At 36.5% G+C, this 24,436-nt stretch overlaps 2 protein-coding genes and 2 long non-coding RNA genes across 6 annotated transcripts; 2 read left to right on the top strand and 2 right to left on the bottom strand.

The window, feature by feature from the left end:
• Nucleotides 1-908: 908 nt before the first annotated feature.
• On the bottom strand, nt 909-2,426 carry LOC126634065 (uncharacterized). 2 transcript variants are annotated; one of them, XR_007627176.1, is made up of 4 exons: nt 2,391-2,426; nt 1,621-1,699; nt 1,405-1,471; nt 909-1,326 (listed from the first exon to the last, which is right to left on the bottom strand). It is a non-coding gene; the product is annotated as an uncharacterized LOC126634065 (long non-coding RNA). The 2 variants fall into 2 exon arrangements; XR_007627175.1 differs by having other exon boundaries at nt 1,417-1,471.
• Nucleotides 2,427-2,473: 47 nt separating this feature from the next.
• Nucleotides 2,474-2,939, top strand: LOC126634066 (uncharacterized). The gene is made up of 2 exons (XR_007627177.1): nt 2,474-2,618; nt 2,722-2,939. It is a non-coding gene; the product is annotated as an uncharacterized LOC126634066 (long non-coding RNA).
• Nucleotides 2,940-5,335: 2,396 nt separating this feature from the next.
• Nucleotides 5,336-9,659, top strand: LOC126634054 (E3 ubiquitin-protein ligase At1g63170-like). 2 transcript variants are annotated; one of them, XM_050304546.1, is made up of 5 exons: nt 5,336-5,495; nt 6,375-7,214; nt 8,253-8,378; nt 8,505-8,766; nt 9,238-9,659. In XM_050304546.1, the coding sequence occupies exons 2-5, from the start codon at nt 6,544-6,546 to the stop codon at nt 9,415-9,417; spliced, it is 1,239 nt and encodes a 412-aa protein (XP_050160503.1). In that variant the 5' UTR covers nt 5,336-5,495; nt 6,375-6,543; the 3' UTR covers nt 9,418-9,659. The 2 variants fall into 2 exon arrangements, with proteins under 2 accessions (XP_050160503.1, XP_050160502.1); XM_050304545.1 differs by having other exon boundaries at nt 8,478-8,766.
• Nucleotides 9,660-9,956: 297 nt separating this feature from the next.
• On the bottom strand, nt 9,957-22,086 carry LOC126634045 (N-terminal acetyltransferase A complex auxiliary subunit NAA15-like). The gene is made up of 26 exons (XM_050304531.1): nt 21,849-22,086; nt 20,677-20,755; nt 19,502-19,584; nt 19,247-19,396; nt 17,849-17,964; nt 17,664-17,769; nt 16,679-16,750; nt 16,455-16,570; nt 15,682-15,814; nt 15,428-15,505; nt 15,289-15,342; nt 15,097-15,167; nt 14,745-14,799; nt 14,547-14,642; nt 13,711-13,839; nt 13,315-13,397; nt 12,989-13,219; nt 12,663-12,795; nt 12,480-12,587; nt 12,205-12,336; nt 11,839-11,895; nt 11,647-11,744; nt 11,487-11,545; nt 11,283-11,394; nt 11,085-11,185; nt 9,957-10,658 (listed from the first exon to the last, which is right to left on the bottom strand). Exons 1-26 carry the CDS (start codon nt 21,897-21,899, stop codon nt 10,468-10,470), a joined length of 2,694 nt encoding a protein of 897 aa, XP_050160488.1. The 5' UTR covers nt 21,900-22,086; the 3' UTR covers nt 9,957-10,467.
• Nucleotides 22,087-24,436: the final 2,350 nt, after the last annotated feature.

The following is a 24,436-nucleotide window of genomic DNA, read 5'->3' as shown; positions in this document are numbered from 1 at the left end:
TGCAGCCATAACATTTTAAGTCAGCATTCATTTCCTGCCAATGTATGGAACTTGATCCGGAGATGGTATTGAAGCCTTAACATGTACTCCATCTATGGCACCAATACAATCCTCAAAATAATAACATAGAAGAAAACCATCAACCTACACTTATAGTTCGTAAGTAAGTTAGAAGATGAGTCAAACTTTACCTTAAAATAAGGCATGTATCTTGTATCTCTCCTTATTTCTTGGGGAATGCCACAAAACTCCGAATCCATTGGTTTGATAATATGTATTGCCATCTTACATACGATATCCAACATAGCACCTAAATATCTACTGTCTCACCAGAATGTTGAAATCTCTCTTACGCTAATCTATTTTTCACACCATGTCCTAACATATATAAGAACATTCCTAATATTCAGTTGCACTCATTCTCCTTGAACCTTTCAATCCATAATTAGTTTGCAAGTCATTGGATAATCTATAAAAAAACATCTTTGTTCATCCTAAACATTATATAGCATCGCACATCATTTCCTTGTAGTACTTCCATCAACCAAATATTACCTATTTGAGAAGAATTCATACACAGAGTTTTGTGGACATGTTTTAAATAATATGTTTCAACAACTCTCACTACAGCGCATATTATTAGACCATCCTCCAAATCCTCAACATCATCATCATAGGTGTTCATATTGAATATACACCTATAACCTAACCCATAATTCAACATTCCACAAGTTATAATCCAACAATCACTAAGAAGTCATAATCCGACATTCAAGAATAAGTCATAATTCAACGTTTAACAAGAAATCATAATCCAACATTCAACATATAATCCAACATTCAATAAACACAAAATACAAGCAACATTCAACACATAATCTTAATGCAAAGTACAAACTAAACATAGTCCTGATTCATAGTTTTAACTCCTTATTGTTGTTTGTTGAACATATATTTCAACCAAGTCAGCTGGACTTCAAGATCTTTCATAGTAGCAAACACCTCTCGCTTTTCTGCACTACAAAATAAACATGTAACAAACAACCATAACTCGCTACGTGGCTCATAACCGGGCAATTGTGCAACATACGCTATCACTTCCGGAATACTACTGCCTATATGCAGCGGCCTCATCAACAAGTTTGCAGAACTCCTAGTTTCATAAGCTTCAACAAGACGGTCAATTTGACCACAAAGTTTTGCAGCACCTCCATTTTTTTTTCCCTTTCTTATCAACCTTCTTCTTTTGAAATTCTCCTTGGTTAGCCACTCTTTTTTTTCCCTTCCTAGTAGCTTGCCTTAGTACTGCATAGTCTCACTTTCTTCCTACATATATACATATTAAAACAAGAACAAATAATATTGTAATATAACCAAGAAATAACTAATCAAAGCATTATGTACATGAAGGCATACACAGTACACATGGAGCCACCTCATGCTTGGCCATAACGCCACTAATCAAATAAACCTGTGATTGAAATCACAAGGAGCATAATGTTCCAAATTCCAAATTCTTGCAATAGGTAACCAACTCAGTAGCAATGCAAAATATTCAGTAGGAGCTAAGAATTAAAAAAAGGAGCAGAGAATTAGTCAGTAGAGATACATTGGCCTTACCAGATTCAATGAATGAGAAAGCTTGAGTGTTTGCAATATGCCCGATTGATCAGTTTCTTAGCAGGGAAGAATCTCAACTCTGCAGCAATATTACCAAAGTTAAGAAGGAAAATATATTGGATAGATTATATCTTCATATTACACGTGAATCTATTGAAATTGGAATTATTGGATAGACAATGACAACAGATCAATCATCTAATCCTATGAAACCTATCCAACGCTATTAGCTTTGGATTGGATTAGATCTGATTCCAAAATCTAAAAACCAACCAAAATTGAATCAGTTATTGTTATGGATCCAATCCACCAAACTGAACTGATCAGCTGTGCGGATTGAATTGGATCTGGAACACTCCAAAATGTCATAACTACAGTGAAAATTGCATAAGTGACTATACTACGCAAACACTTTAATAATCCAAGTCTCAAAAAGTTTGTATCCTTATCAAAAGGCAAATTTGAATTCCCTTAATCATAGAAGACATGAAATTTTTGAACTGCAATGTTATACAATGCAAAGGACCTCTTCTCCGAATAAGAAGTACATAACTTATCGAAGTCCAAGACTAACAATTAATTCAAGGACAACATATAACAAGCAATTCATCAAGCTTATGTAATCAAAAAAGAAAAAAGCAAACCCAGCAGAAACCAGAAAAGCAAACTTTTTTCAGTCATGAGTACTGCAATCACTGACTCACCCACAAAATACAACAACTTGAACAAAATCTCAAACACATAAACTGAGTTAAAAGAAGAAAGCTCACTAATCAGCAATGGCGGAGCTGCTACAGAACACAAAAATATGATATGGATTCTTCTTGCAGGAACCTCAGAATCACAGAACACCTCAGAGAAAAAGACCCAGATAACAATTCTGCCGGATTTTGGAGCAAGAATCTGGTAAAAAACTTCTGAGATTGCCAGTTTGGTTGTTTGCAGCAAAGTGTCCACAGAGGCACAAGAGTGCTGCTCCCGCTGAATTGAACAAGAAGGTAAGAATTAAGCAAAGTATGGTGAGAAGCAAACTCGTGTGATCTGAAACTTTTTTTTTTTTTTTGGTTACACCACTAACTATTTCATCACATTTTCTTGCAGTGGAGATCAAGGTAACATATGACACTAAGATATCAGGGTCGTTTCTCAGTGTTGCCGCCCCAATATCTTGTCTTTACAAAACTTTGTATTATTTTCTTAGGGGTTTACTTGAAGGGTTCGAAATCGAATGATACATTTTGGAATGTTGGTTTATTAGTTGTGCTAATTATCGAAACGACTTTAAGTATATGATGCTAAATAAATCGATTTCTGCAGCAGCTGAAAAATGATTTGCATTTCCTAAGATATAGAAATAGAATCCACAACATTGAACATAAACGGAGCAACTGTCGATTTTTTCTTGTTTCCTCCACAAACCCTAATTTTTCCCCCCAATTTTTTCCTCCATCCCCAGTTTTTTTTCCCGACACCCATACACTCATCCCTTCGCTCTTCCCACCCCTCTTTCACTCACTCTCCCCATTCCCAAATTTAAAAATCCAAACAAATACAACAACAACAACAAAGCCTTTTCCCACTAAGTGGGGTCGGCTATATGAATCCTAGAACACCATTGCGCTCGGTTTTGTGTCATGTCCTCCGTTAGATCCAAGTACTCTAAGTCTTTTCTTAGGGTCTCTTCCAAAGTTTTCCTAGGTCTTCCTTTACCCATTCGGCCCTGAACCTCTGTCCCGTGGTCACATCTTCGAACCGGAGCGTCAGTAGGCCTTCTTTGCACATGTCCAAACCACCGTAACCGATTTTCTCTCTTCTTTCCTTCAATTTCGGCTACTCCTATTTTATCTCGGATATCCTCATTCTTAATCTTATCCTTTCTCGTGTGCCCACACATCCAACGAAGCATCCTCATCTCCACTACACCTACGTGTTGATGCTTCACCGCCCAACATTCTATGCCATACAGCATTGCCGGCCTTATTGTCGTCCTATAAAATTTTCCCTTGAGCTTCAGTGGCCTACGACGGTCACACAACACGCTGGATGCACTCTTCCACTTCATCCATCCAGCTTGTATTCTATGGGTGAGATCTCCATCAAATTCTCCGTTCTTTTGCAAGATAGATCCTAGGTAGCGAAAACGGTCGCTCTTTGGTATTTCCTAATCTCCGATCCTCACCCCTAACTCATTTTGGCCTCCGTTTGCACTGAACTTGCACTCCATATATTCTGTCTTTGATTGGCTTAGGCGATGACCTTTAGATTCCAACACTTCTCTCCAAAGGTTAAGCTTCGCGTTTACCCCTTCCTGCGTTTCATCTATCAACACTATATCGTTTGCGACCTGCGTTTCATCTATCAACACTATATCGTTTGCGAAAAGCATACACCAAAGAATATCATCTTAAATATTAAGTTTGTGATCTTCGCTAGATTGCTCCGGTCATTAGTGTGGATAAGTATGTAAATGGATAGAGACAGGAAGCAAACACAAGATGTACGTGGTTCACCCAGATTGGCTACGTCTACGGAGTAAAGGAGTTCTCATTAATTGTGAAGGGTTTACACAATATATAGGTTCAAGCTCTCCTTTAGTGAGTACAAGTGAATGATTTAGTACAAAAGACATTAGGAAATATTGTGGAAGAATGATCTCGTAATCACGAAACTTTTAAGTACCGAAGTGTGGTATCGTCTTCACTTGCCTTATCTGTCTCATAGGTAGATGTGGCATCTTCTTTGGAAGTACTCTTCCTCCCTCCAGGGGTGGTATCTTTAACTGGTGGAGATGCACAAGGTAATGTATCAATTTCACTTGACGCTTACTTGTAGTTTCAGGCTTGGTCAAGCGCGATAAAAACCATGTAGTAGGAGTCCCCCAAGTCGCCGAGCTAGGGGATCTGCTGAAAGAGGTGACAGACAAGGTAAGCAATCAGTCCCAGATCAGAAGTTTTGATTTCGAGTTCCGGCTGATTGTTATCCTTTTCCTTATCTTGCAGGTAGCATGAAGGATAAAGAGAAGAAAAGGAGAAAAGGTGATATGAGATACTTTTGCTTTTGAAGAAGTAACTTTCCACAGGCTTATTCTTGAACTGGGCTGGAGGGTTTTCTAACGAAATTTTAGACAAGAAAAGCTTACCAGAGGAAGGAGGGAAGGCAACGGCGGTGTCTGTGGCGCTGAGACTGACGGAGAGAGAGGAAAAGGAGGAGGAGGAAGAGGTGCAGCGGCAGGCAACAGAGGAAGAGGGCGTGAGAGAGTGTTTTGTGAGAGGGCTTGCAGAGAAGAGTGAAAGTGTGAGGAAGGCAGGAGAAATGAGAAAGGAGAAAGGAGAAAGGAGGGCAAGGTTGGTAAATTGAAAAATTCATTAACAAAATTACTGTAGTTTTGTGTTTTTCACAATAAGCTATTTTTGAAGTTTATTTTAGCTTTTTTTCATCTGAAAAATTTGAAATAAAGCTGATTTGAGGGGTTTATCAAACATCAAAAACTCTTTCAGCTTTTTTTCATACCAGTTTTTATATAAATCACCTCAATACCAAACCATGTTGTAGTCCCATTTTAGTAGATTTGGTGCAGTGCCTCCCACCACATCAAGTGAATCTCAACCGTCCATCAAACCCAACAACATATTGATATCACCCTCCGCAATCCAACGGCGCAAAAACCCTCGCAGTCACTCCCCCAGGTCCCACCAGCTCATCTCTCTCATATGAGCTTGCGTGAGCGATGGAGCAAAAAAGCTGACGTTATATTTTTATTTTTTTTCTCTGGAGAAAACTGAAAATCCGCGAGAAAATAAAAGAAATGGGAAGAAAAAGCGAGCTCTGAAGCTTTTCTTCTGACTGTGTGATACTCACAGTATCTTTTATACCAGGTATATTTGATTGATTCAATCCCTGCAAGTTTTCTTCCTTTTTTGGTTATCGTTTTTGGGTTATAGGGTTTTTATTTCTGGGAAATTTGATTATATTTTGATTAATTTTGTATGATCATTAGTGGGGTTTTTAAGTTTTAATTCGAGTTTATAACTTAATGCCATTTCTTTGGTTCGATCGTTTTGGGACAGTGAATTTTTGGAAGGTTTTGAATTTCTATCACTACTAAGTGTAATTTAGTGAATTGAGCGAGTGTATGAAGTTTTTCAGACATAGGTTTTGCTTCTGAGATTGAAATAAGGCTCTGATTTTCTTAAATTTGATCTATTTTGATTTTCCATTAAGTGGGTCTCTGTGTTTTGATGCTGTTTTGTGCATTGACTTATGTTGTACTACTTGTTTGAGACCGAAAAACTAGTCGAAAATGTAATGCATATCGGATGAACGTATAATTGCGCATGGTCATCCACTTAGGAAGATAATTTGAGGCTTTTATTATGTTATAGAACAAGTCTTTAGTGTTTATTGGATGGGGTATGAGGTTTATTCACTTTCCGCTTGTCCGGTTGTATCTTTTTGTTGAATCTTGGTTATGTTTTTTTATGTCTTGTTCTCGTTCTTGTTTCTTTGTCGTGGTGATATCCCCGACAAATTAGGGAGTAATTTAGTAATGTATGAACGTCAACTAGTCTCGTGAATCATGTAACCACCCATCTGTTTGGTTGTGTGATCCTGATCATTTTTTGTAGGCTGGCATTGCTCATTTTACCAATTATGTGATATTGCAATCCAGTTCTGCTGCATTTAATTAGTATTGTTTGATTTATGTTTTATAGAAATGATTAAAAGAACTAATCATAGTTCGGATATTGTTGCAGCTTACAGCCTTAGATATGAAATAGAAATAAATTCTTTGAATCTTCCAGTTCCAGACCGTGCCATGTATTGTGAGTAAGAAAGAGGAAGACTTTTGATAAAGTGAAAAATCTAGAAAGTTGAGCATAATCTATATGCATTCCCACCTTCCAATTTGGTTGGTGGAGTTAGATGGATGTTCCCTCTGCAGCACCTAATAGTGACACCCAAGGTGACCAATTTCCTTTGCTACTAGAGCAGATGGAAATTCATAACAATCGTGTGCACGTAATTGATGTAACAAGGAATTATGATGCTTCATCAAGTACATCTAGTGATGACCAACGTCCTAGAGTGGACATGCCCCAGCATGAAGACAGACCATCAGCGAGTACACATGCCCCGACTTATCTAGGTGCATCATTTTCATCAAACAGATTAAATTCTAGGAATTCCTCATTTGTGAGGAGACGTGATGGGTATAGTCATCGCCGAAGAAGCCCTTTAAATTCAGGGTTATGGATTTCCGTTGAGCTTGTTGTCACTGTGAGTCAGATTATAGCATCTATTGTTGTTTTGTCACTTTCAACAAACGAAGATCCACAAGCCCCTTTGTTTGCATGGGTTGTGGGTTATGCATCAGGTTGTGTTGCAACACTTCCTGTTCTTTACTGGAGGTTCCGTAACCGCAACAGGGCTGCTGAGCAAGAATCCATTCAATCGCATCAAGGGTCTTCTGTAAGCAGTCCTGAACCAACGTCTTATACAGCTATTTCAATTACTCAAGCTTCAGATGAAGAGCACAATCGCACCTCCGAAACGGTTACAACTAACCCTCAAATTGGAGGACCCTTAAGTGCAAGGTTTTCCATTTTTCCCTCATCTTCCCATTTTATGTTTAATTGGTGGTCATGTCTTGCATTTTACTTATTGATTGTCACCTTACCTGTCAAGTTTCCTAGCGAGCATGCTTTAAGGAGAATGAGTTTAGTTTAGTTCGTTAAGTTGTGTTTGTTATGAAAATTAAACACACATTTCATAACTTTTCAACAGTATGTCCCCGAAAAGGCAAGTCTTCTCTAAAAGTTAAAATGCACAAACGGCTAATAAAGATACACAAGACGGTAGAATCACCCAACTCAATATTTTCCTCAAAAATATTTGGCACTATCTAATTGGATAATGAAGAAATAAATTATCACTGTTTGAAGAACCTCTTCGTTCGTGTTCATAACACACCAAGAAGGTGAAAGACAACATATAGGGCCTCTTCTGTCGAATAGTAATCTTAAGTATTGAGCCTCCATGAGCAACAATGCAAGCAAGTATTAAACCTTGCAAGGAACCTTATGCCTTCGAGACATTGATGATGGACTGAAAGGGTGAATGGATGGATTATCAATTAACCAAGTGATCTACAGTACTTGAAGGATGAACTACCTCATTCATTCACAACTTACAATTTTGATAGGGAAAGATATTCATAGTGCATGCTAGATCACCAAGAAGTGGCTGACATAAAATACCACATGTTAAATTTCAGTTTTGAGTTTCTTGTCTGCTGCTCTGCCTCTAATTCTTCTCTAAAGGTTTTCCTGCTTGGGTTTCTATAATATACCTGTTGTCATCCATGCTAGCATAAAATCATAGGTCGTATTAGAAATTTACTTACTTTGGAAAGTGAAATCAAAAGGAGATCTATTTTTACTGTAGTATGTACATAGAAATAAGACAATAAACTGAAGCATGATGACAACGCCAAGATTTTAAGGCCACTTTGATACATCAAACAGTTTAAATACTATTTTCAAGTTGTAAGTATCTTGTCTTTTTGTCTTTCCATGTGCTTTATGCAATTTATAGATGTGTCGTGAAGTGAGGAAGCTCATTCAATTTTGCAGAATTAATGGGTTAGTGGATCATTTCAAGATGGCCTTAGATTGCTTCTTTGCAGTCTGGTTTGTTGTAGGCAATGTGTGGATTTTTGGAAGTCACTCTTCTCCTTCTGATGCTCCTAAACTGTACAAGTACGTAAAGTTAATATGTGCTATGTTTGAGTCATCTAACGTTTCCTTGGTTTCTTCTAGGTTATCGAGTCATTTTTATGTATTCGGTGTTTCTGATAGGTTATGCATAGTGTTCCTTACCTTCAGCTGTATTGGATATGCAATGCCATTCATACTATGTGCAACAATTTGCTGCTGCCTACCTTGCATCATTTCTGTCCTCGGATTTCGAGAGGATCTTTCTCAGACTAGAGGAGCCACCGTGGAATCAATTAATGCTCTCCCGACGTACAAATTCAAGTTGAAGGAAAACGAGAGCAATGATGATCAAGAGGGCAACCTAGGTAGTGAATGTGGCCTCTTGGCTGCAGGGACAGAAAAGGAGCGTGAGATATCTGGAGAAGATGCGGTGAGTAGGTTCTGTCCCTCCCAAGTTCATGGTCTTGAAATTAAACCATGCTTAATCAAATTTGATTCTCACGCCAACTTTAACCATCAAGTTCATAAAATTTTACCTAACACTAAATTAAAATCCAGTATACTTCTTACGTATTACCTAACACGCGTCATTAATTATTAAGTTAGCTGGAGGTATCAGATATTAGAACAAATTGAATTTTATTTAACCGTATTATAATATTACTATAAAACAAAATATTACAACCAATGACATTCGTATTGGTTAATTGGCAATAATCACTTTCTTGGTTAGCTTGAACTGGAGTTATATGCCCGCGTAGTTGGTTATATATAGCGTTGCGTTTGTTATAGGAACAAAGCTTTATACATTCCTAAAGTTTTGGAAAGTGCAACAACGAGACCGTTTCCTATCTGCAATTCTCATTTGATTGATTTGCTTTTCTTCTTCCATATGGTGCAGGTTTGTTGTATTTGCTTGGCAAAGTATGCAGATGACGATGAGCTACGGGAGCTACCATGTTTACATGTCTTTCACGTGGAGTGTGTTGACAAATGGTTGAAAATAAATGCATCGTGTCCACTTTGCAAAAGTGAGGCCGGAGAGAGCAGCGGCGAGGCCAGGGACTCCAGCCAACAATAGGGTAAGCAAGATGAGCTCAGCGATGACGCTGTATATGAAAGCAGAGATTATTCTAAATTATGGAACGGTTAAACCCCAATTGGGGTGGTTCATCCAAGTGCGAAATCTCCATCTCGTTTCACAAAGAGATGCCTTTGACAACTGAGACCGTTCGTTGTCTTGGGTTTTATTATGTGGACCCGCAGTTCAGTATATCTGTAAATTTCATCTATACTAATCAAAATATACGCTTGGGTTTTGTATTCTTTCTGTGGTTGGCATCCATTGCTATAGGGAAAAAAATGACTGCTGTTTCACGTCCATAACTGTTCTACCTTGGAGTAGAGCCTAAGAAGCGTTCTTAAACATGATCGAAACTCCCTTCTGTTCTGTTCAGGTGCTCATACTTTTGCGGGGTTTAGAAATTTGGAACGTCATGGGTCTATGGATTCTTGAAGAAATCATGTCTCAAAATCTTGTTGCAAGCAAAACAAATTAAAGCTGGCAGATCACCATAAGCTCGGAAAGCATCACACACCATAAGCTCGATTGGAAAAATATACATAAAATTGGTTCGCTACCAACGCGTTGATTTGAAGTGATGTCCATGGCAAAAAATTTCAAATAAATTAGTGTTTATACATAGTGATGAAAGGAAATAAAATGGGAAAAGTACAACATTGCTCCGGCATCTATTCCGACCGGCTCTAAGCCCATCGCTGAAAAAATGATATTTTGTAGCTCCTCCCTGACCTATTTGTAAGCTCGGGCGTAGTCGCACCTACCAAGAAGCAGACTCAACTAACATACTCACCAAAATGTGAGCAGGTTCAAAATTAAGAAAGAAAAATCAACCCTAGAGGCACAATACAAAGTAGATTATACACATTTTCAAGAAAACCTCATCTTAAAGCAAACCATAACATGCACAAAACCTCCGTATAGTTATCTCAAAAGAGCTGCAACCTAATATCCCCACGCATACGTTTTTGACCTGCAGCTTGGCTTTGTGATTTGTCAATCAAACACCGCAAAGTTGCATGTTTCTTTAGTTAAAGTTTCTATTCAACTTCATGATTGGACACTGAGGCCTTTGAAGGCCTCTAATTTTCCATTTACTGCAATGGAATCTGCACTTGGATGCTCTTCCGAATGTTTCGCCCTTCCCTTTTGGTTGTATGCTGAGTTGGGTACAGCAGAGCTACATTTACCTTCAAAGTATGTTGAGTAAGGGAAGTACCCGGCACATCGCCCTTTCCATCCTACAAAGGAATCAAATAGCATATTACTGAATTATGTCAATTTGCATCGAATGAAGCGCTCTTAATACACATAAAGCAATACAAATTCCGACTATTTCCCAACTATAAAGTATCTTTGTAACATGGATTCCTACCAGGACGAGATTCAACTCAGAAAAGCATAAGATGACGAGTATAGGTAACAAATTTTCAAAACAAACAATTTAAACTTGAGTGAGATGAACTGGAGCAATCCAATGTGCTATTTGATACCAATATCTTCAATTTTGTGAGAAGTAACCCAACTTCTTATATATACCATAAATTGGCTAAAATGCCAGCACCAATATGTAAAATTGCTTTTATTATTTTATTGAGTACGAAAGGAAGGTTGACCATGAATAAGTGTACGGAAGGAACAAAATACACTTTAGCTAAACTACTTACTCAAAGCAGCCGTAGGGTCACCAACAATTGTTTCAAGGAGTTTGCTGACAGTAATACAATCTTTCAGTGTCCACTCTCCGACAGGTCCAAGTGCTCCATTTCTAATGATACATGCAAAGATTTACAATAATTACTTTTAAAGAAAGTACACCGATTTTCAATTTTCAAAGAAATTCATAAAATGGATCAGGGCATTACTTGGGAACCATATTGTTGGTCGACTCTTCTATTAATTTAATAGCCTCAGATTTCTTGTGAGGTTCCAGAGCATATAGCATTTCTGCAACTGCAGCTCTATGCATCAAAGAATCTGAAAAGACGAACAAAGAAAGGATGACATAAGTAAACAATTCAAACAATGGCTTAAGCGTTTATCGTTTAAAGGGCAATCTTAAAAGTCACCTTGATGTTTCTCCAAGAAATTCTTGTTTGCCTCCACCAAAGATTTATTCTGCAATTGACTACAGAGAGAATAGAACAGATCTCCAGTAAGTGAGTTTGGTGTCAAACACATACAGCGGAGAGAGAGAGAGAGAGAACAAAGTGCACATTCAAAGAAAACCTGATCATTGGGCGCTCAGCTTCCAAGACACTCCAAATGAGTTTCTCACTATCAGTCACAGGAGCTGGCATTGAAGCCACTTTATGGAAGAATTTAATCTGTTAACATATTAAGTCTTGCAATAAGGGCCTCTAAAAGAATCACAACATATATGTACACATACAAACAAGCGAGACATGATGTATGACGTACCAAGGAGCGATGTGAGTCTGGGTGTTCAGCATTTAACCTCAGAAGCTGCTTCAAAGCCTACAGCCAAAAGAAAATTTACAAAATATGAGTAAAATTGTTGTCCAAATCATAAGAATGATTTATGCAAAACAGGTCAAGTAACTTCCAAAATACAAAGTGATTTAACTAGCAATAATGAATTTCTATTGCTGGCAGAAGCACTTTGTGATAGATGGTAAACTAACAAGTATAAATTCTAAGTACTATTTTCCAGTTGTTTGTGACAGATATCTTGGATACTAAAATTCGAACTCTTCCAACCATAAAACAAAATGGGAGTGCTTCAAGTAAACAAAAATAAATGAGAAACATCTTGCTCAATGTTACCTGAAAGGCAAGCAAAATCTTCTGCTTCCTCATATTTACTTCAAAAGAAAGCAAGTGTGTCTCCAAGGACTCGGGCGAGTTCTTCTGAAGCAGTTTCAAGTACTTAGTAGCTTCTAACATGGGATCCTCAACCTGAGCAAATATGTACAAATGTAAGAGGGAGAATAACGCCATTTACTATGTCACAGCAGTATAAAGTGAAATCTAAAGATGCCTGCATAGCAGTTAGAAATATGAAGCTTAGGGGTAAGAAGCAATTGGGAAACAAAAATAACCTGCAACAACTTCTCCCCATGCGGATCAGGGTCGACAGGCTTTACATGTCGTTTCCCAGACTTAGAAACACCACCTGCATTAGATTCTTCATTTTTCCCCTCTGCCTCCTAAAAAGAATGCTGAGTGTTAGGATGGGGAAGACAACAATGACAACCACAAGCTACACAAAGAAAATACAATACCTTCTTAGCTCGTGCTTCTGCCTTTCTCTGTTTTTGCCTCAGCTTCTTTTTCTGAGAAGAGGGCAACTTAGACATCTCATCATCTTCTTCGGATGTAGATTTCAAAGGAGTATCATACAGCTTCAAATAGCATCTGCATGTCAAATTCAATAACCACGAATATGAACATGGGCCAAGAATTAAAGTACTGCATATTATTCTATTTCAAAGTGAATGACAGACTACAAACCAACAAATTCTATAAGGCGTAAATAACATCAAATTTTGGATGCAGTTGTGACATGGAAAAATTATATGAAAACTGCAAACCATTAATTCTACTTCACCTGATTGCACCAACCGCTGCTTTGTGAAAATATGCATGTGAATGCAACCGATCTTGAAATTTAAGCATTTCAACATAGGCCCGCAGCGTCATTTTCCTTAAGCAATAAGAATGGAAGTCAAACTGATCTTCTGTAATATCAGCATAGTGCTTCTCCACACCTAAAAATCTTTTCAAGGCTCGTCCAAGATCACCTTGGCGGAAATAACTCTCACCAGAAGCAAGTTCATACCTTCAAAAGGACAAAGTATGGAATACTAAGAGTTCCTGACCAAAAATGTTATTTCATGCAAGCAGTAAATGGTCCCAGAGAAAATTGATACAAACCACATGCACTGCATATCATGAAGGTTATTGTGCTGATCACCATCTTTTGTGAACAATACAGCAGTTCTATCTGCCAAAGGAACCTTGAAAAGGAGGGGAAAAAACATGTAGAAAACAGGCTCAGTATTAAGAGAAGCTATATAGAAAGGGCAACACAATTCAACAATTTCTACGATAAAAATGCCTACTAAGTATGGCTCCCCTATATCGTTTGTTTTTTATATAAGTGTGGCATTACTTGTTTTGTTTTAGGTGATTTGGTTCAAATGGACCCTATGTCCATTCCCCTCACACCCCCCCCCCCCTCCTCTCTCTCTTGCTATGTTCCTTTTTCTACAAAATATTTTCCTATTAACAGAACAAAGAGAAAAGGTCACGAAAGGTGAGATCCAAAACCTGATCAGCCTGCAGCATACGCTTAACGCAGTCACTATTTATATAACGATCTGCAAGATCCATGCATCTAGCTTCATCTGCCAGTGCAGCAGCAGCAGGCAAATCACCAGCATGCTTCAAAACCCGACTCTGTGAACAGGAGGCGAGACAAAACTAGTTATTGACACAAACAAAGCTTTCCAACTAAACATGTAAAACATTGTTCAACTTAAATGATCCATTACTTTTTTGTGCAAGTTAAAGATAGAATACAATGAGAAACAGTATTACCCAAGGATACTAATTTGGATAGTTTAAATTAAGGTAATCCTTAAGAGTGAACTGACGTTAATACAAAATATAAATAATCAAAAATACAGCAGCAGCCCAAGAATAAAATTTAAACAGTCTGCGTAAGGCCTTGCTTGTGGTCTCGAAACTTCTGGGCCCCCCAATATACAGGGGGTAAGAATTTTATTCAATGCCTTCCAACGACTCATATAAGAACTTACCAGAATACAGCACCTACAGTTGACCTTTTCAATATGGCATGTGTTAGAACTTATCAAGGCTTTTTATCTAAGCACTGAATCTCATTTTCGCACCTCATTCACAACTCAAATAACTCCGAAAGAAACAAAAATATGCATTAATTTTCATTGTTATATGTAGATTACTAAAATAGACTATCTAGACAACGCCACCATTTGAACTGCCTGTTATACTTCCCTCGCAAACATCACAGAGAATAAAGAGAATAGGAACACCTCAGAAAACAATTATTTAAAGCCACAGCTGGTGAAACCAGAAGACAGCAATAAACAGCAAAAGCACACAGACGGGTGGTTCAAACCAACCTTTGCAGAGTATAAATCAATCACAGTTGGAGTGTGCTGTATGGCCTCATCAATTTTAGATAGAGCCATGTCATATTGACCTCGTCTATCATAATGCTGCATCAGTACAAAAGCTATAAGTATATGTGAATTCAAAGCAATAAGAATTGAAGGTGCAGAAGCACCAAAGATAGAAAAAACCCATAAATTACAGTCAACCTGAGCCAACAAAAACAAGGCCCACAAAAGTGTCGAAGGGGGCTCCTTATCTTCCCTGTATTCAAGACAAAAAGCAAAAGCACATAAGCATAAACAAATACTAAAAGAACTCCAAGGCACCAAAAAAAAAAAACAAATTTAAATGGATAATAATATTTTTTTTATAAAAATAGTAAGTAGTTAGTACCAGAAGAGAATAATATTTAGAGTCTAAAAACCAATCCACCCGTTGTAGCTTTTCACACTCAGCAAGGAGGTATACGACAATAATGATGTTGTAATGCTAAGCCAGATGATATGGTTTATACCTAAATCATAATTTCACAATATCATAATTACAGTTGCGTATTACCTCCCAGGGTATCGACCAGTCGTACAAACAGAATGTTCCAACTCAAGAATAAGTTGTTCCAGAATGTCTGCCTGGATAAGAGTTCCCAAAATAAAAATTTCAAACCCAAAGAGTTAATAATCCCAATACCATCATCTACTTCCCACAACCTGCTCAAAATATTCAAACCATAATACAAATGATTAGACTAACCTTTCCAGGGTGATCATACAGAGGAGAAAGATCGGAGAATAATGAAGGAACTCCCTAGAAACACAAAAAAGATTAGTCAAAATTTAAACTCCAAAACTGGGTAGTCCGATAAGAACTGCATACATATGACCATAGATACCTTAGTAAGGAGAGGCCTGATATAATTATCTGCTGCTTCTCGAAATTTGTCACCTTGTAAGAAATCAAGTGGAATTCTCTGATTGAACAAAACAGGAAACAAAGAAAGTTAAGACAGTAGAGAGAAAATAATCATGCAATTAAACAAACATCGCACCCCTGAATATGTGGGAATGCTAAGATAGTATAGATAAATAAAAAATTAACTGAGGAAAAAAGAAATAGCACTATAAACATCAATAGAAAGTATGCTACCTTAACGGCAGACGACCAATTGTATTTCTGCGCAAGGGATTTGTACAAGGTATCCAAGCGTTTGATTTCATCAGGGGAATACTGGCCATTCTCTGCATACAGCCCAAGACATTTTTGCAGGCCTTGATAATATCTGGCCATTGAAAAAGCAACTAATTAAACTCACCTTAAACAATAGGAAATGTGTAAAGAAAGATTACATTATACATAGTAATACTTTCCAACCAAAAACTTAGTCAACAACATTAGAAAAAAAAAAAAAACTAAAGCAGAAAAAATGAACACAATCTTGAGATAACCAAGGTCACGCACCATTGATTAAGGACATGTTTAGTGGGAAGGAGAATGGAACCAGTTCAGTGTTTACAAAGTCAATAGGCATGAGGAATCACACCATAGTCTCGTTGTTTCCACTCTGTTTGGGTACTTGGGATTGGGAATATTCCACCAGGAGTCAACATTTTATAATACCAACCCAAGTAACTTTGATACAAATTTGACTGATTTACATTTTTTTTTTTTTTTGTTGGACAAAACTGATTTAACTTGCTTAATCAATAAAGTTTTTGTCTAGGATAGCATAGGATAAGCAATTCTAAGGTTTAAAAATAACATAAAACTCCAACTACTGTTCTCAAGAATCCCAACTCAAAATAAGCACATATCGTTCATCCAATAAAATTCTTGCACCTTGTCCAAACATCTAAAATGAAATTTAGGACCTATAAATGGTTTAAAAAATGCAAACATGGTAAGTGGAAAATGGACATTACCCATAGTTGTCGGGATTCATGGAAAGCAATACCCTATACAATTTAGCACCTTCTTCTAGGTGACCAAGCTTCACCAAAAGAGAAACCTCTTGCTCTTTATAGTCTAACTTATCAACCTAGAAAAAAAAAATCAACAAAGAATGGTTAGAACCAGAAGCCACTAATATTCAAAGCATGAAATTAAACAACCCGATTGACCAGAAAAAATTGAAATACACACTTACAATTCTCGACTCTTTCTTGTGCAACTCCTCAAGAGCTCTCTCAATTAAGCTACATTCCTCCAACAACGAAATCTAGAGACATTCACATACAATGATCAAAAACTTATGAGGTAGCCACTAAAAATACCATAAATTTTGCATGAAAGTACAAATCTGGTACAATAACAAGCTAATGGAGTCATGCTGGCAGAGTTATAAAGAACTAGGCATGATTATGCAGAAGGAAATTTGCCAAATTGAGTTATTCCTACCTTGAGCAATGGCACCATTTACGACAACCAAAAAAACAGTTTCTCAAATCACTTAAAATCATTCTTTAGAAAGATCTATAGAAAGCATTACATTAAAAATAATAATTAAAGTGTCATTAAAAAAGAATGATGATTGAAAGGTTACAATTATTATGAAACACGTCCTTTTGATGATACCGTTACCCGTGAATAGAAAGTCATTTCAAATTAGAAGTCTTTTTTTCCTTGTCGTATAGTAGCTAAGTACTCAGTAGTGATCAAAACTTGACCTAACAAACCCCAACTTTATCTTCCAATTTCAGCCATTTAAGCTCTTTTGAGTCTTTCCATGGCTTATCCAAACTCCAAAATATATTCATCAAATATAGCTAATATAAGACACTTACACAAATTACTTAAGCACCTATGTAAAATCAATTTATTTCAAACCAAAATTGATCTCATCATATGTTGACAGTTTGAAACCCAACTTAAAATTAAAAGTAGAAGTACAAGAGGTAGAACCAAGATATTTATATTAAAGAGCACGAATCCTCCTCATTTAATAGAAAAGGAGAGGTACATTCATTTGATCCATACAGTTGAATGTACAGGCCCCCAATACTGGAAGCATACCCCTCTGCAGGGCATAGACAATTCTCACATGGACTTACAGTTCCTGTTTTTACAGGCCTTTTCCATTTCGTACAGCAGAGAGGAGATGAACCTATAGAAAAAGCATCAGTGAAAAATACCTTATATAAAAGCATCTCCCCATGCTCACAACGCTCATTATCTGGAGGGTAATCATCTTCAAGAGTCCCTTCATATGCTTCCAGGATTTCAACAGCTTTTAAAGCACTAAAAGATAACAAATTAATTTTTTGTGTACTACTTACTGCAAAATTTAAAAAAAAAATTCAAAAGTTATGATTCATACTTTGAATTTAAATGATGGGAAACAGCAAAGCCAATCCAATTCATGCGATGATTTGGTTTCAAAGTCAGAAGTTGCTGTCTTGTCTCAACAAAACCAGTCAAATCCCGCATTTGAGCCTGTAACAAGATGGGTAAATGCATCAGTAGCTGCTTGAAATTTGCATATAAATAAACCAAATTAAAAAAAAAATTCCAAGATTGTTGTAGATAGCACAATAGAAAAAGTAAAAATTAACGAAAGCATCATATCAGTAACCAACAAACTAGCGACACAGGTGAAATGTATATGTTAAGCAGAAAAACCCTGACGAACTTGAGAATTAATGCAAATGTATACTAGCGATCAAAATATTTTCTTATAAATTCTCTTTTCTACAAGTCTGATGGACCCCAAGCGGCAAGTATAAACTTATTTATGATTCATAGTACACATATACATACATATATATAGTAATTGGTATCTCCATAAGTTAAAAATACGCATGTCCTTATCGTCCCACTTCCTAAACAAGTGCACCAAATTGCAAACGATGAGGATTTCCGGTCCGTATATCATACAGGTGAAATTAGTCCTTAATGAAATGTAGCACAATCCCCTTTTGTGGTCAAGTTCAGAGACCCATAAAGAATATTAAATATATTTTTTTTTTAACTGGATAAAGAATATTAATTTAGGCAACGGCAGATAGCCAATACAAAATCAACTGTGGACCATCTTTCCAGTGGCAGCCAAACTGATGTGTGCTGTTTAGCCATTTCCGACATTGACTTCAGTTTGCACCACCCTTGAATTTGTGTCAAAAATGTTCAGCCCTCTATTTATGCATTACGCTTTCTACTCACACAAGATAATATGTCAAAAACTTATCATTGTTATGCCAAGTTTAATTCACAACTTATTAAAGCAATGAGGTCACAAGATTTGGAAACATTCTCTCCTCTCAGCCATCCAAAACTCAAAGTCACTCTTTATATAAAACCTCATGTTAATTTTTCACAAGTCTTACTTTATAATAGTCAGTCGTTCCTGCATATATTTTGGCAAATAAAATCTCAATGGATCCAAACAACCATTACAGGGTACACCATAATGCATCCTATTACTTTTCCAGATAGGCATTAACCTCCAATACTGGTATAATGAGAGAACACAGGAAAAATCATCAATATCATGCAAAGACACTCTTGACTTATAACATCTCAATTTCAAATGACAAAACATGTTGCAATCAGTAGGTTAGAAAATGTAAAGCATGCACCCATGTCAAACATCGATAAGTGACAATGGCCATTTTATGTTTTTAGGCAACACTATCTTCTTGTTGCATGCAAGTTGATAAGAAAAATTCAACAAAGGCATTTACTTGATTCTAAGCTTTAAGTGACATCTAATGTATACCTGTAGGAGTGACAGATCCCGTAGTATTTCAATATTGTCTGGATCTATCCTCAGAGCATTTCTGTAGCATTTTATTGCCTCCCTGTATTCTCTGTCTGACCGGTAAAGAAGACCATAAACATGCCAGCAAACATGACTTTTGAGGTCATTCTGGGTAAAGGAAGACATAAAGGTAAGTCCCATAAATTACAGAGTAATTAGGATATATCCACAAAACAATATAAAGTAAAAGAAGAATTGAAACAACATCCTCACCTTGAGTCCTATCCGGACAAGTTCATATGCTTCAGATTTGCGGTCCATGCAATTTAATGTTAATCCCTTCATTGATAAAGTTTCTGAAAGGGTAGCATGATTCCATAAATTAGATATTTTCTTTTATTAGGGATGGGAAACAGAAAGTATTTTACTGACACAAAAATTAGTATATTTACATTAAAGTTCAATATCATTCTACCATAAAGAAAAACAGCAAGTATAATCAACTAAGAACTCAAGAAACAACTGGGTTTTTTTCGGCTTGCCTTAAGAAACAATCATAAGTATGAGCGTTCAAAAGGAAACCACAGCAAAATGGGGAAAAAAACAAAGGAAACTTTTGGGTGGATAAGTAAAATAGCATAGCTCCAGTAAAAACAAACAATAGCAAAACACAAAACACAAAACACAAAAAAAAAAAAAAAGCGCTAAACTGAACACCGTCTCCAATATCTTCACAGTTTCATGAGCCACATACTTCACAGAAATAAAGGCTCAAATATATAGTCAAATCCAAACTACAGTATCATATATTCCAAAACTATACATTTTAACAACGGAGAGATACTACAAAATCAACAACCTAACTAATGACATCCATACCCTCAGGAAGAGAGCGACAATGATTATATCACCAGCATCATGATTTCATTATCAATCTAATTTTCTGAGAAGTGCTAATCATCCTAGTCCCAAGTAATTGGACATATGGGATAGATAATAAAGTATTTTGTTGATAAGCAATCATCTTTTGAGCTCAAGAACTTCTATCATCCCATAGTTTCATATATTTCTTGCATTTAAGTTGTACTGGTTCTTTTTCTTTTCAGAACAGGATTCTTCAATATCACCTGTCCTTCTGGATTCGTGAACCCAGGGCTTTTCTTTTCAGTGTTCACTAATTCCCGTATAACGCATTAAACAAATCAATGAGAATGTCTAAATAAGAAATCATCTACTACCAATGACAATGAGACATAATATTCAGTGGGGTACATAAAAGCATTTTCGGTAGACTATCAGATAAACTTTATGTAAGTTGAGCATATTTGAATTAAAACATTAAATTCACGGAACTGTCTCAGTAAGAAAACAAAACAGATCATTTAGTTGGGCCAAAAGACAAGCACTTTTAAATTAAACAACACATTTAGTAAAGGCTGTAAGCATACCTCCATGGTCTGGAAACTTTTTCAATATGGCATCTGCTGCCTTCAGTCCCTTCTTATATTGTTTAGTTTCATATGATTTCTACAATGATGTAAACAAGAAAAAAGAGGTTTAAATTAGTTGTAGCACAGAGACTTCAGCCACTAACAATGTGTGATAAGTTAATTACAAGAGATACAGATCATACTGCCAATTATTATCACCATATTAATAATAACAACAGGCTAAATAACAAGACCCAGTATCGTAATCATATATAAAGTAGAAAAGCCAGCAGGTGAAAAAAAGTAATCCTGCGATAATAACTTGAATACTAAATTCGACCAAAACAAAATTTACTAGAAACTTTCTGGATGTATCTCTTTCTTCTACCAAGACAGCTCATACGATGGAAATGAAAAGGTGAAATTATATGAGGGTTTTTTGTTATTGGCCACAAAACAAACCCAGAGGTTAACTGTGTGCAGAGCAGTCGTGATAACGTAAACCTCAGTTAAAGTTTCTGTAAAATGCTTGCATTCCATATTAACTATCCGGGATTAGAACCAGCACCATATGGATAGACAATATTTAACCAACTTTACGTTAACAATCAGGGTCAGCACAGAGCTTTGTAGTGCACATTATACAGTTCTCAATTAAGAATGTACTACCGTGGTGCAACAAATTACCAGAGATGGTAAGTTATTTCAAATTAATTTTTCTTACTTATTGATTTGTTTATAATAATCACTACCCACAAAATTTCACTTCCCAATCGTTTTCTTCTACTTGAAAACTCAATCCTTTAACCGAAGCAGTACCAAAGTAATAAGCTTTACATTCACTAAAACCAAACAAAACAAACAAAACCTAAACTGTAATGCTTCCTTACAGACGAAAGACAAAAAAATCAACGAAGCTGATGAAATTGCAGAATACCCAGTAGACTTAACCATTCATTTAGCTCAAAAACCCTGACATCAATCTGAAAGAGGCCCAATTACTACAATTTACCAAAGTTCTCTAATTCCTGAGCAATATAGAATACAGTATACAAGCAAAGCACAGAATCGCACAGAAAATCTAGGGTTTTGCTTCTTTTCATCTTCTGGATTGTGTTAGTGAGAACAAGTGAAAAAAAAATTGGATCCTAGTGATAAGCAGTAAGATAACGAGCGGCATCGGAGCTTACGACGATGAGCTTGAAGAGGTTGGCCTCTTTGGGGGGGAGTGAGGCACCCATTGTTGCAGACGAAGAAGAAGGGCCTCACGTACTAGAGGGCCCGGAGAGGCTTCCGGGAGTGCGGCGGTCGGCGGTGATGAGCTGCGTTCACACAGAGAGAGAAAGGAGAGGAGAGGAAGAAAATGGTGGCGTTTATTTATCTGCTGCAACCCTACTGTGAAGGAGAAGCAAAGAGAGACCGAAAGAGTAAAATAAGACCTCGAAGCTGTTAGGATTTTACTTCTTTTTTTTCTTTTCTTTTTTTTAAATTTTTGATAGGGGAAGTTTCTATCTATGTACCGCTTGTGAAATGGAAATTATGCATTTTATTTACTTTTTTTTTAGTGCAAATGACTATTATAGGTATCAAAATTTTTTTTTAATCTATATCTATATAAGAAGAGCCCCAGTTTGGTGAAGTTTTCCATAACGCTAAAAATGCCCATTTGTTTCCTTCACAATCAAAACCCACAACATTCAAAAAAACAAAGACAAATTGGTAAAAAACCATATCTCAACAAAAAACTGTATTGGAAAACAAAATAAATAAAAAAAGAAAAAGAAAAAAGAAAAGGGAATTTAAAACCAATACTGGTCAAGAGTCCACGAAATGGGTAAGTGATTGCTAACTGATCTTCATTTAAAAATAAATAAAAAAAGTAGATAAAATACATAAGGTGAGAGATTGACTAAAAAATTCAATCCAAAAAATGAAAAAAAAAATTGGAAAGAAATGTGGGATTGTGGGAGATTCTGCAGTTTTCAAACTGCTTTCAGTAATTGAATAAAAATATAAAATAAAAAAGAAACCTAATATGTTTATAGTTAGATTAATTATCCCACAACTATTTCATCATATTCTAACTTTCCATTGTAAAAAAAAATAAAAAATAAAAGTTTATAAATAAAAACAAGAGAAATTTAGATAAATCAAACTGTCCACCCTTTCACATAGTTGTAGCGGTTACCAGACATAGAAGCGCCACGATCCCCACAATGCATACAATGAAACTAGATGATTTTCTTAAATGCAATTGCGTCTTCTGTACACAACCCATCCTCCACACCTTTTTTTGAGTTTCTACATTGTTTCGACACTGAATACTCCGTCCTCTTTTCTCATGTCCTTGTTGTAACTTTCTTTGAGCTAGTCTAACCCTTGAGTGTTGTGTGGTGATGTGCGGTTTAAGTTTTGGATGTGGACCAAATATGTTAAGTCCTAATTGTTTGGACCCAATTAGAACTCAATTTTTCCTTGTTTTTGGTTGGGTGCAACTTGGACCACACGCTCACACACACACATCAACCTGTTGACCCTTTCTCTCTCCTTCCCTCTCAAGTTTTCTTCCATTTCAGTACAATTGTACGGACAATCTCTCAAATCTACTTTTTCATGCATAGATTGAGTTTGTAAATGCCATCATCACCTTCCTTGTAACCATATGAACTCAACTATACCCTTGGTGGGACGTGAGGGCTTCTGGAACTAAAAGCTCTGATGAGGAGCACTATTCACTTGTCATGATCGCGTTGGTTTCAGGTAGTTTTAAGACTTAGAAAGGTTTTATTCTTGCTTTTCTAGTACTTTGGGTTAATTTTGGAGTAATTTTGACGTAGAAACACTCGGATTTAGTGAGTTGTAGGGTGGCGGGATTATCGTGACTTTTTCCGACGAATTTTCGGTAGATTTAAGACCTAAAAGTGGTAAGGAATTGTTCCCTTCGTCCTAAACTTCATTTTGGTTCAAAGTTCATGGATTTTGATTGAGATATGAGTGAGAAATTAAGCTTAGAACATTTTCCAAAATCTGGCACTTGCAACGGTGCAGGCGCCGGACTCCGTCAACTTTGGTTCGCCGGAGTCAAAGTTGATGGAATATTCTAACGGCGTCAGGTATCTTTAAGGAATATTCCCTCACGTCGTTAGGGTTTCTGTCCAGCGTGCCAGGCGCGTGGCTGCGCATGTTGATGTGAAAATTAAATTAACACACAAATTTAACCCTCTTTTGACAACTGTAGTAGAAGTATAAGTAGGGATCGTTCTGGACGGGGGATTATGAGGGCATGCTAATAACCTCTAAACTGACTCAAAAATATAAAAATAAACTTAAAAATACTTAACAAGACTCACAAGACTCAAAGCAAACTTAAAATACTCAAAACAGCTTAAAAACAACTAAATAAACTTAAATTAGACACTAGGAATGACTTTGGACGAAAATTGACTTTTACTTGAATCAAAACATTTAAAAACACAAATTAATACAAATTCTAACTAATTAGACACATAAAGTAAAGGGGGATTGAGTTTTGGACGAAGTTGAAACAAACAAACAAGTATGAAAAACTAGATAGATTGTAAAACAAATTTGAGAAATGATGGATGGGATAGCTAGAGGCTTTTTCTCCACACATGATATGTATGCAAACAACTCGATTTCTAGTTAGTACTTCATTGAATTATGAACGACAATGCTCCAAATTAACCGTGACATCACTAGTTAACTCTCAGATTTTCCTTGTTTTATAGGATTGGATGACATCATTTGACAACCCAAA

The sequence above is a fragment of the Malus sylvestris genome, chromosome 9 (assembly GCF_916048215.2).
Source record: "Malus sylvestris chromosome 9, drMalSylv7.2, whole genome shotgun sequence".
In the NCBI taxonomy this organism is placed as follows: domain Eukaryota; kingdom Viridiplantae; phylum Streptophyta; class Magnoliopsida; order Rosales; family Rosaceae; genus Malus; species Malus sylvestris.
Note: the sequence above shows the minus strand (reverse complement) of the source record. Positions and strands in the feature narration are given on the sequence as shown.